The sequence below is a fragment of the Clupea harengus genome, chromosome 13, assembly GCF_900700415.2.
Source record: "Clupea harengus chromosome 13, Ch_v2.0.2, whole genome shotgun sequence".
NCBI classification, from domain to species: domain Eukaryota; kingdom Metazoa; phylum Chordata; class Actinopteri; order Clupeiformes; family Clupeidae; genus Clupea; species Clupea harengus.
Genome location: NC_045164.1, coordinates 23,995,967 through 24,008,657, shown reverse-complemented (window position 1 = coordinate 24,008,657; position 12,691 = coordinate 23,995,967). Strand labels below are relative to the sequence as shown.

The 12,691-nt window shown below is 42.0% G+C and overlaps 2 protein-coding genes across 2 annotated transcripts in view; both read right to left on the bottom strand.

The window, feature by feature from the left end:
• Window positions 1-707: 707 nt before the first annotated feature.
• On the bottom strand, window positions 708-3,501 carry si:dkey-187a12.4. The gene is made up of 4 exons (XM_012819882.3): window positions 3,046-3,501; window positions 2,575-2,795; window positions 1,827-1,986; window positions 708-1,324 (listed from the first exon to the last, which is right to left on the bottom strand). The coding sequence occupies exons 1-4, from the start codon at window positions 3,341-3,343 to the stop codon at window positions 1,110-1,112; spliced, it is 894 nt and encodes a 297-aa protein (XP_012675336.2). The 5' UTR covers window positions 3,344-3,501; the 3' UTR covers window positions 708-1,109.
• Window positions 3,502-4,211: 710 nt separating this feature from the next.
• slc24a3 (solute carrier family 24 member 3) overlaps window positions 4,212-12,691 on the bottom strand; it is an 83,310-nt gene continuing 74,830 nt past the window's right edge. The window contains exons 12-17 of the mRNA XM_031578841.2: window positions 12,544-12,691; window positions 12,039-12,205; window positions 11,439-11,553; window positions 10,250-10,362; window positions 8,909-8,974; window positions 4,212-8,560 (exon numbers count right to left, since the gene is read on the bottom strand). The exon at window positions 12,544-12,691 is cut by the window's right edge and continues 123 nt beyond it. Coding sequence (XP_031434701.1) covers window positions 8,405-8,560; window positions 8,909-8,974; window positions 10,250-10,362; window positions 11,439-11,553; window positions 12,039-12,205; window positions 12,544-12,691 — 765 coding nt within the window. The 3' untranslated portion in view covers window positions 4,212-8,404. The remainder of the gene's footprint in view (window positions 8,561-8,908; window positions 8,975-10,249; window positions 10,363-11,438; window positions 11,554-12,038; window positions 12,206-12,543) is intronic.

Sequence of the window (12,691 nt, the reverse complement as noted above, 5' to 3'; positions counted from 1 at the left end):
CAAAATAGATTACAATGCATGGCAAATTAAGTATTCGTTCGGCAAAAAGGCTTTTTTCTAGGCTTAGGCCTACAATCATTTGACTGTAGACTGTAAATATCTCCCTCCATGATTTCATGAAAAAATGCTGGAAAATATTTGGTTCAATTGTAACAGCCTACTTGTGGTAATTGGTAAATTGAAGTATTACATTTGATTACTTCTGATTATGTTTTGATACGAGAGGCGGTGCAAATTCAAACCAGAGAACCACTCATAGTGCGAAATGAACGGAGCCTGTCTAGATGGCAAAAATATGCAAAGCAACAGAAATTAATATTTTACATATAAGCTTTTTACCAAAAACAATATATATAGCCTAAATATAAAATAATATATGTAACCCCTTTGTAATTACCAACATTTTGATTACTAACTTTATTACATATTTACTCCGTTACATGTAACTAGTTACACCCCAACCATGCATAACCGTGTGAGCACGGAATAACGGAAAGACTAAAGTCTAGAATCCTTCTTTCATAGTGCACATTGCAAATGTGTACTGCAGTCATTTTGGTTACTTACAAGACCACTTGAGTTGTGTTTAACAGCTTTCCATGAAGGGGGGCAGCAGCACCCACCACACCTCACTGGTATTAAGGCTATTTCATATTCACTCTGGTAAGTTGATGGCCAAGTAAAGTGTTAAGACAACAAAATAATGACACTTTCTTTTAGTATCTGAGAAATTTTAATCCATAGTGTGTCTTTCCGGTAGACACATATACGTACAAACAGTTTATGTTGTGTACATTAAATATAATGCAAGGTGTACGTACAAAGTAAATTATCTTTTGTGTTCTCGCTCACTCTGATCATTCTGATCACAGTGGAATATGATGCGTACGACTGGTAGAGGCAGATGACGACAGGAAGTGGAGACAGATGACAACAGGAAGTGCTATTCAATAGTAATCATACATGGTTCCCTCTACTTCGGTTATATTCAGGTTGGAAAGCACCACACAGATTGATAAATTATTCCAAAACTTAAAATATCTTCAAGTCTTTTGGCTCTGGGGTCTGTGTAGGAAACTTGAGACGCATGTATTCTGCTTGAGGTTTGTTTATTTGTCGTTTGGCTCTGGGCTGACATGACTGTGACTGTCGCCCTCTGTGTCAGCATGAAACTTGGGACACATGTATTCTGCTTGAGGCTTGTTTATGTGTCTCCGGCCTGTGCCACCTTGCCGGAACGGTGCAAACCTCAGCCACTTCTTCACGACGTCGGCAAACTGGTGATGCGTGGCCTCCCTTCCCACAGGGGTTCTCTTCAAAGCACCTACAGACACAGAAGGAACACGATTCCTTCACATGACAAGAAAATGCTAAATGATGCCAATTTACACACCCATGTCGTCAGTGTACAGTACTCCCAGAACAGGACTGTAAACCAAGTTAGTGCTGTTCCAGCTGCTTCTAACTCCTGATCAGAAGATATAGTACTTGTAACTTCCGTTATCTCAGTGAATGTATTTCATGCTGATGACAACCAAAAACCGAACACTGGAAACAACAAACATTCATTATTTAGTTAAAGATCAGAGGAGGTTCGGAAATAATATTTTTTTCACCAAACTCACATGTCGCTCTGGAAAAAAGCTATAAAATGAATTCATATAATGTAAATAATATACCTGTGTGAGTCAAGATTTCACCTCCACATCCACCTTCATTAATTAATGTATCTATCCACCCACCCAAGAACATGTCCCCCCATTCGCGTATATATTCATTTAAGTCGTTTGCATATCCGTCCATCTGAGTTGAACAGGACCACTTACGGAAGAGCACGCCCTGTAGTCTGGTGCTTCTGAAACTCCGCTTCTGTCCCCTTCCAACCCAGTTGAGTTCGGAGCCCACAGCGAAAGACAGCACAGCCTGCATCAGCCTCCGCACTGCGTCATCCACTGTGGCTCCACCCATCCGTGACAGGTGAGCCACCTGTCGGTGGCAAGCACATAAGGACACTCACTGAAGAGGTGAGGCCTTCACAATGCACTAACGGTAAGACGAGCACCTGTCCTGCTGACTGTATACAATGTCCTCCATAATGTCCCTCTCTACCTTTAAGAAGCTCTTGAAGACCCAACTCTTCAGAGAGCACCTCCTTTCCTAACTTGCACTTCCTCTGCCTTCCTCTACCTCTCCTTATCCTTCCTCTAATGCTATCTCCTCTAACTAGTACTTAACTCACACTTAGAGTAGTTAAATTCCTGCACTTTTTTTATTTCTTATGTAAAATAGTATTTATTGTTACACTAGGTCTCTATTGCTCGTAGCTTGTTTGTTCTCTCCTTTGTACGTTGCTTTGGATAAAAGCATCTGCTAAATGACTTAATGTAAATGCAAATGTTATTGCTCAGATATGGTTAGAAAAACAGTTTCATATAAGGTCAGATGACTGATTTTGTCCTCCACATAACTTGTGATTCCTCCTGAGTATATGGGAAAGTACATCTTATAATGTGTCAATGGAATTACAGAGAATAAAGACAAATGCATTCGGCATGGCATGCTTAAAGATTATACCATTCTCTTTTGAGCGGCAGCATCTTCCAAATGTCTTTCTGTCTCATCCAGCTGTTCCATTGTCTGTAGTGGCAGGTCTATATCTAGAGACTCCACCTCTTCTTCCTCACACACTTGACCTTGCACTTTGGCTTGCAGTTCCTTCAACACTGCCCATTGTCTTTGTTGCTCTTCCTTGATCTCCACTAAAAGTGTAATGATTTTTCTTTGGGCTGCTGTTTCTGAAAATGAGACACAGACATAATGGATAATCGGGTCGTCCATAATATAAAACCTTCAACCGCCACTGTAACATTCTTTTAGCCTACAAGAGAAGGTGGTAGTGTGGTTGCATTCCTGAGCTCTCTGTCATTTCCTCCAAGCGATGCAATGCTACCAAGAAAGTTGTCTACTCGGGTAACTTTGGCGCAACCATTAGTAGCGGATGTCGCTGTACAGGCTCAATACTGTTTCTATTCCCTGCTTACCTACCTGACGAGGAGGTGGTTGACACCAACTTTTCTCCTGCGCCCCCTGTGCTGCTATGCGCATCAGACAGTGATTCCACGTTGAAATTTAGGTCCGAACGTCGCGGGACATTCTCCGCCCGTTTCAGGACATCGTCTCGCCTTGTCAGCTCATTTGGCAAATGGTTAATTTCTTCAGACACCAAAGAGAGCCTCTGTTGGAGTGTTTCTAATGCAATGTCTGCCATGTGTTTATTAACCAACCCCTCCACACGCCGCTGTATTATTGACCACCCTTGGCCGTTGCCGTTGTTTTGCTCCATAGATTAGGCAAGACGGCAAGGAAGCCAGCGTTAATCAAAATCGGTGAGAACTGTTTGAAATCGTTTTTTCATCAACAAAATCTATACTTCAGCAGAAAAAGAGGCGGAAGTGAGTACCGAACTGTCCCCTGCAAGAGCACAGTATCACGTTACCGTAACGTCATAGCAATGTTGCCAGAACATTGGGAGTGATGTTAAAACTACAACTCCCAGAGTCACAGGCGAGTAGCGTCAATACAAAAGTAAGTCTTATAAGGGCATACAATAACTTTTTTGTCCTGATATGGTTTTGAAATTCACCTGGTTTAATAATTCGTTCGAGTATAATCTACCCTACAAATTATTTTATTACGGTGTGTGTTGTTTGGTCAACATGCAAAACATTCTGCTCTCAATTTGTTGGTATTATACATGAAATAATATAACCAATATGAACTCTGCATGACATCCGATTCTTACCACACTAGTGAGCAATACTGTCTTTAAATGGTCAAATAGAGTAACACTGAAGAGGTTCATCTGCATAAAAGCCTCAGGCTGCAAGTGTGGAAAACAAACAGCAGAAATGGAATGGTAAACCAGTAGGCCTAGTCTTCTGTTAAAGTGGGCCGACCACACTGATGTTACGATTCCTCTTGTTTCGGGAGTGATGTGGCATACAGCCAAATACATATGTAAAATAAACGAGACCATTACACTGTATTTAATCTGACTTAAATATCTGATGAACGTGACGAAAACATCAAAGAATAGTGATGTTGTTATTTAAGTGCATTCAATAGCATTACTGTCCATATCCCATGTATGCAGGCTATGTTGTTGAGGATGCACACAGCCATTTATGAATAAACTGAAAACAGTGGTAGGATTCTGTCCTTACCTTCAGCAAAAATCATTGTTTATTTATGCTCAAATAGCAAAAAAGTACTCTGATTTACAATCTGAAACAAAACACCTGAACATAATTTCTTACACAAAGTAAACCATTCCTGCTTCTTGTATGTGGGTAAGATGACCCCAGGCCCTCTGGCTGAAATGTCTACATTAAAGATCCAGTAATGTTATCCTTCTAGCACATGCAATCATCTAAGAGGTCTAATTCCACAATTATCCAGTGCCCACGTAGTACAGAATCAATATAAATATACTGTTACATTAAAACATTTTCATGCGAGTTGACAAAACATAATGATGATTTCATTAAAAATAATAAAAAGAGGATTAGGGGGGACCCGTAGATCCAAACATCAAAACTCCTGAAAATAGAATCAAGGGATATATAGATGAGGACAAAAATATACATAAATACATTGGCATGTTTGTGTATGTACACATCGGGATGCACTGCACCGTGAATATCACAACTTGTGGTCAGATATGCTCATGTCAAGAACAGCACACCTCACTGAATTAGAGCCCCAGCAGGCGTTACGATGAAGCGATACACGTAGTCGTGGGCAATGCGTTCTGTGTGCCCACACTCCAGGCAGTATAACACTGTGCATACAGGAGAGAAGCAGCAGGTAATACAGATAACATGTGCTAACTGCAGCAATAATGGACAATAATAACCTTCATCCATATCCATAATCATATCTTACTCATAACTGAATTATGTTCTTACCGATAAGTCAAAACTGTTTAAAAATGGTCTGACTGCAGAATTCACTTCAAACCCAAACAGACTTGGGCATGGTTAGGTGTAAATAACACTGATGGTCATCAGAGATTGCAGAGTCTTTGTATTCAGAGGACTGGTGCCTATTTTGTATGGCGTGTCTCTCCAGTCATTAATAGCAACTATTGGTTGTTTAGATTCAATCTGGGATAATCTGCATAAATTATGCAGAGCTTCCAGCACTGCTGCTTGCACAAACATGTCTGAAATGTATACAGAAAGTATGCAGTGTGTGATGCTTGATGCAATATTGTTCAACAGAAGATATACAATAACAAAGCTAATCATTATTGCATTTGAAATCAACAGGACATTTATTCCATTTGTATTATTAAACCCTGTTTTCCCTTGACTTTCCAGAGTGCATCCGCACACATCTACCTCTGAACAAATAAAGATCATCCCTTTAAAACATCAGTCCAAATTCATACTGTACATTCCCTACACAGGTCACAACTAGACATCTAGCACTTTTAACAATTCAATCCCTATTGCACTAGTCCTTACACTGGGACAGATATCTTCCTAAGTAAAGATGGGAACACTAACCCACGCTAAGTCTTCATCCTCCTGTCACAAGTGAGGAGTTCTACATGGTTTGTAATAGACTATACGTATGCTGGTTATGTCTTTAGTGATAAAGAGGTCACTGCAAACACACTACAGTGAGTGGTAAACTGAATGAGACACTGAACTCTGCCTTGGGTAAACTATTCTCTGCAAGATGACAGGCTGACTGACTGATTGAACATTGTTTTATGAGCAATTGGAATACAACCAAGAAAGACCGATCGTCTGAAATATATTCTAATACAAAAAGAAAAGAAAAATCAGAGACAACTTCTACACATTTACATTATTACACGCATCACGGTTTACAAATAGCTGTTGTGTCACCAAACTAAAAAATACTTCTTTTGCAGCAAAACCTGACCATCTTATAAACTGAACCGATTAGTTTTATTATAACCTATTAAGTAATATGAACAATAAAACTGGATGTGTCACATATGTAATATGTCCCTGCAATGTGCCATTGGACTAGGAAATCCCCACAAGGATGTAAAGTGGTAAGACAGGCCTGACCTGATAAGACAAGACCCTGTCGCCCCCTGTAAGCTTATTGAACAACAGGAAATAACAAGAATATCATAGCTCCAAAATCCATGAAGTAATGGTTCAAAGGTTGGCCAAAGATTCCCCTTGAGAAAGATAGTGAAAAGGAGATCTGTCTCCCTGTACCCTAAACATTATGGAGCTTGTGTCAGTTTGGATGGCAGCATTCATGTCCCCAGAACTTGACAGCACACAACACTGTCTTCCTTTCAGGATAACACGATCCCAGAATATGTCCTCTGAGCGGAACTTCAGCAAGCTGTTTATATAGTAAAGCCAATGTCAGGGTTCGTCAGAAGGTACATGTCATGTTTATCTTAGAAAACAAACGTATATATAGAAGGTGTCTCTGGGGGTTTAAACTAGGACATTTAAATGACACTCAAATTTTGGAGTGGGATACAGTTTTGGAGTGGGACTCACACACAGACACACACACACACACACACACACAGACACACACACACACACACACACACAGACACACACACACACACACACACACACACACACACACACACACACACACACACAAGGATCTTTACGTAGAGTGCACCTGTGGGGACACTTTTGCAGTTAACATAATGCTTCATTTTGGCAGAACATATCCTGCTAATCAGCCTGTTAGACATTTTAGAGCAGCCCAGCAGAGGTGTGTGAGTGTGTGTGTGTGTGTGAGAGTGTGTGTGTGTCTAACCCCTCAATGCCAAAACAGTCAATGCAAGAAAGTAGTTTCTCTCACCGGAGTACTCGGTGAGTGTTTTTGAACACACCTTTACTCCCCCAGTAATCCCACCATACTCTATCATGTTATATCATTTATAACAAACAGTAGAAACAGTATTATTAATAGAGTCAAAGGGGTATCTAAAAGTATGCATCATTTCCAGGTCAAGAACCAGAAGGGATTACAGTAGAAAAGGATCAGACAAAAAATCTCTGGGAATGAAATTAACATCGTTTGACTGAATTTCCAGAATAATCTGTTCTTTGGGACAGCTGTGGGTTTATGTTTTTTTTTTTCATGTTTTGTTTTGCGATCTCTAAAAAGTGCATAAATAGATCTCAATAAATTATTAAATACAGATACATATTTCAGTATATACAGCACACAAGTGAAAGCAAGAGACAAAACCAAACATCAAAAAGCATTTTGTACACATATTCCTCCACCTCAATAAATAGGTACCGTCTGCTGCTGGCAATGCAGAACTCTACTACCACAGTGTCTCTAAAAAGCCCCCCAGAGAAGATTCTAAAACCCCCACACAATGACTCATACACCCTAACTGTGCCCTATATCCACTGGGACACACTTCACAACCAATTGAAATCAAGGAATGTACAAATTGCGTTCCCATCCCGCAAGGTAAATAAATCTATGCACAACAGCTTCAGTCGAGATCTCTATATATATATATATTTTTTGTGTCCAAGTGGTCCGCTGGGGCCTCAGCTTGTGTCCCACCTGCCATGCTGATGGACCTGGATGAGGGGAGGCTGATGCACTCCAGTGGGTAGAGTAGGGAGGAGGAGGAGGAGGAGGCCAGTAATGCCCAGGTCAACAGGAGGAGTCTGAGGGATCTGAACATGGTCAACCATGTCACCGTAGTCAACATCTAATCAAATATATATATATACATCAGGTCACCAGTACCCTTCAGCATTTGTAATCGTCAACTCTCAATAGACACCTCTTAATAAACTAATGTATATTTATATATATATTTTTAAACTGATACTATTAACCATGATTTCAATGATTATCTGCAGAACAACAAATACTCTTCATTGTCCAGCCAGTTAGCAGCTCACAAACAAACAAACAAACAAAGATCTCATTGTAAAATAGAACTGAGATAGTATCAATTTCCTTATGCAGTCTGTTTCAACTTTATAAAAAAAAAAAAACGTTTTCTCCTTATTTTCACATCAAACCAGGCAGTAGTCATCAAAAATATCTTTCTTTTGTGTCTCGTTCCTGTCCGAGGTGCCTTTCGTCATCCTCTTTTGAACCAAGTATCCTCTTTTGAAACGAATGCCCTCCTAAGAAATTAAATAAAAGACTAGGCACAGGGCATTCGTCCATATTGCACCGTTGTCAAAGACAAAGAAAAGAATCCCAAGATCAATAAATTACAAGGTCAGTGAAAGACTGATAAAAGAGAACGAAGAGAAAATAGATCTCTCCCAGCAGGCTCTGGGATGGTCCTCACAGAGACAGCAGTGAGGAAGAGGATAACAGGGAGGAAGGGCGGGGAGTCTCTTCAGACGGCACCGCCTCGGCAGGTGGGCAGGTTGACGAAGGTGAAGACGTTGAACTCGATGAGGATGGAGAAACCGAGGAAGACGGCGTACATCATGAGACACGCCAAGCCCAAGCGGCGGTCGAGGGTCCAATTATTGAGGTGCACACCTACAATCTGCAGACGGACAGACGGACAGAGAGAGAGAGGGACGAGAACACATCACAGATGTTGGTCAGGTTAAAAATAAATAAAAAACTATGACAAGGATCTATCTAGTTTAATGTCATAATTATACATTGATTCTGAATATTTTTATAGACATAAATTGTGTTCCAACTAATGATCAGATGAATGATTAAATGAACCAATATAAATCCTGATAGGCCTGCACCTTTAAATGGGACATTGATTCATGATGTTTTTCTAAGTCCCATTTGATAAATGACTGTGTAGGACTTACTGTTAGAAACACGGATGATGTGTTTCTAAGTCCCATTTGATAAATGACTGTGTAGGACTTACTGTTAGAAACACGGACGCCAACAGCAGGCCCACGGAGTAGATAAGGCCCTTGCTGTTCAGGGCAATCTGACGACAGAACAAGAAATTATAAGTTATTACTAGCGACTCTATCATTTAAACTAACAAGCAATAAAACAAGTTGCTAAGTGCTATGAAAATCATTTGGTGCGACAATACCCTGTCCGTAAACTGACTTTACGTTACCAGATGTGTTCCATGCACAGGACACTTATCCCTTTCATGCCCAGTGAATTGGGTGACAGATCATATCTTGAATACCGTTAAATGCAATAGAAAATCTGCTCCAAGAAATATCATATCAGAAAAACTGCTACTTCTACAAATATCACCACCTTAGAAATGTTTTAAGTCATTGATTCACTTTCTCCATCACCACTTAAAGGTGACTCGTCTTGTGCTATCAGCTACACTGCCCCCTGCTGGCCAAAACCAGACCGTCCACGCTCAACCCAATGAGGAACAACTCAACAAATCTGGTTATTTATGGCAGAGTGGTAACAATGTCAGCTGACTCTGCAGGAGCACACACACACACACTTTTCAGTCCAGCACCAAAAAAAACACACACCACTTCCTTTCACACTCAGAGCTTTTCAGGAGCAGAACTGCCGTGGACTAACTGGGACCAAACAAGCCTATTTCCAGGACAGGCTCAGACAGATGGGGGCCCCCTGGGTGCCTTCCCCAGATCAGCACCACCACATTCCTCCACACACACACACACACACACACACACACAGGGGAGCGCTGCGACTGATGTATTTGATTTAGGCAGGATGGACCGCATAGCTGCTCAACAGGTGCGAGCTCAGCTGTGTTGTTCTTGGACGGCCATCACCTCCTGCCCTCCCTCCCTCCTATCCTATTCTATTCTACTCTCCGTCCTTGTTTTGGGTTCTGCGCAAACCCGAGTTGGTTCAGCTGAAAAAACACACATGCCGATGAAGAGCGGACCAAAAAAGGTCGACGAAGAAGAAGAAGAAGAAGAGAAATCCAAGAGCCAAATGTAAAAAAAAAAAGAAAAAGAAACGGTCCAGTAATGGCAGACTCAAGACTGGCATAAGCACTTCTGAACATTCCACTGTCCGTGCTGACCACATCCCATCGTGCTGCGCGAAGCACCAACCTCAACCAACGCAGAGAAGACTTAAGAGAGAGAGTGAAGCACTTAAAAAGCTACTGTGGACGCCAGACAGAAGGATGGATGGCGAAGGATTCTTTTAAAAGTGCAAACTTGGCAGGACAGTGCCTTGCTGTCGGTCCTGTCTGTTCCGTCTCCCGTGTTCTAAACCCACGGGGAGAAGAGATGGGGGTACTCACGGTGGAACCGTAGTCGACGGCCAGAGTCTGGAGAGTCCACGGCAGACCCAAGCCCACCAGGATGTCAAACACGTTACTGCCAATGGAGTTGGACACCGCCATGTCACCCAATCCTGCCACGACAGAGCAAACAGAGAAGAAGAGAGGGATTCAATGTGTGTGTATGTGTGTGTGTGTGTGTGTGTGTGTGTGTGTGTGTGTGTGTGTGTGTGTGTATAAGATAAGATAAGATAAGATAAGATCAACTTTTATTCATCCCCGTTAGGGAAATTCAGGTGTCATAGCAGCAAGATTTATGAAGTGAATAGGAATCAGACATACAACAAACATAAGAATAGGAATAGGAATCAAACAAACAACAAAACAGTAAATAAAATAAAAACAGTGTGTGTGTGTGTGTGTGTGTGTGTGTGTGTGTGTGTGAGAGGGAGAGGCATAGTTGGAAACAAGGAAAGATAGAAAAAAGAGAGAGAGGGTGTGGAGGCAGAAGGCATAAAACACGAGCTCAAACCAGCAACCGCACACAAAATGTAGGTCAGCAGACACATATAATTGTACGCATGAGTCTTTTCCTTCAACATTCCCAGTCTCCCAGACAGAGTAAATGAATATTTTATGACAAGACAAAATAAACAAAGATAAAAGTCGAGCCCCTGTGGGACGTGTGTGATTTGTTCATGTTCGTACGGGTGCAGTGATCCACCGCTTTACAAGCTCATCTCACTGCTCAGCTGCTGAAACACTTGGAAACGTTTGAACTCATTTATCTGTTTACCTTTAACTAATAATATCAGTTGCATAACAGAGTTTGTATAGAAGTTCACAATACTATATGCACACAGAGACTGACTAAAAAAAAGATAAAGTTCAGGAAGATAAACACATTATGATTGTAATAACGATAAACGAAATGGAACAATAATGCAGCAAAGCTGGTTTCACCATCCCCCAGGTAACTATGGCAACGTGACACTCTTGTGTTGCTGGGCTGTTGTACAAACGGTCAGTGGCACAGCTTGCAGCCCCTCTCTCTCTCAGGCTGCCTCTAATCCTGTCTGACTCTCTCATCTTTCACCCTCTCATCTCTTTCTCTCCTCAGTCTGACTGAGTGATGGACTATTGTGTTCGTATTGACAATGGAGTCGTGAGATGCTGCTGCTGCTGCTGCTGCTGCTGCTGCTGCTCTGACCTTGGCGCGCCACAATGAGGCTGGCCATGCAGTCGGGAACGCTGGTGCCAGCTGCCAGGAATGTGATTCCCATGATGACATCAGGGATGCCCAGGGTGAACCCGATGATTGTGACCTGAGGCACAGGGAATGGAGTAAACACAGGACCCAATCAATGTACTTAATGTTTTTTAAATGTATTTACGCATCATAAAATACTTCAAATATCTTGCATTTCTTTAGGTGGTCCACTGTTAATATGTGCCACATTTTACCACACTATATCAATACAATATCATTACAAAGGGGTGATTGACTGTAAATAGCATGCATTTATCTTTGTATGTACTTCACCACTGATAGATACACTGACTCAATGTGTGTGCAATCTGTGCATGTGTGTGCATGTGTGTGTGCATGTGTGTGTGCATGTGTGTGTGCATGTGTGTGCATGTGTGTGTTGCATGTGTGTGCATACGTATGTGTCATCTGTGTGTGCATGTGTGTGTTGCATGTGTGTGTGCATGTGTGTGTGCATATGTGTGCATGTGTGTGTTGCATGGAAAACAAGAGATCAGGTGTTCAGGTGTTCAGGTGTTCAGGTGTTCAGGTGCTCCTTACCATCCACACCATGATGTAGGAGAAGCCAGCGATCCAGAGCGTGGACGCGGCAAACGTCCCCATGAACCACCGCTCCCAACGAGGATTGGCACAGTTGGGCACGGTGAAGTACAACACCAGACATAACGGCCAGGCCAGCACCCACTTCACCTTATTACAGCAACCGCCTATGGGCAGACAGAGAGAGAGAGAGAGAGAGAGAGAGAGAGAGAGAGAGAGAGAGAGAGAGAGAGAGAAAATGAGAAATCTAAGAGAGCCATCACAACATAACTATTATAACTGACATATTGGGATTAGCTACCATTGATCATAGTGCAGTAGGATACAGAGCAGTTGGTACTAGGAGAGACTCATATCAATATCAATGTAGGTCTTGTGTTTGTACTCTTTTCTTGTTTTTCGCTACCCATCTCCTGTCCATGCCGTGTTCTGAGGGGGTTGAGTAAGTGTCCATGTCGTGTTCTGAGGGGGTTGAGTAAGCTGTGAGCTGTGAGCTAGTCGGTACCTGGTACTTGAAATGGGACGAGAGGTCCCTCATTGCCATCCTCCTCCTCCTCCTCTTCATCATTTTCGTTGTTCTCGTTGTCTTCGTTGTCGTTTTCCGTGTCTGTGCCCGTCTCCGCTCCTCCTCGGTCGTCGTCACGGTGACCTCC

Coding starts and splice junctions, on each gene's coding strand:
- si:dkey-187a12.4 (XM_012819882.3), bottom strand. CDS start 3,343: ATGGAGCAAAACAACGGCAACGGCCAAGGGTGGTCAATAATACAGCGG. Junction 2,796..3,045: donor GTCAACCACCTCCTCGTCAG/GTAGGTAAGCAG, acceptor TCTCATTTTCAG/AAACAGCAGCCCAAAGAAAA. Junction 1,987..2,574: donor CTGCCGCTCAAAAGAGAATG/GTATAATCTTTA, acceptor TGCCACCGACAG/GTGGCTCACCTGTCACGGAT.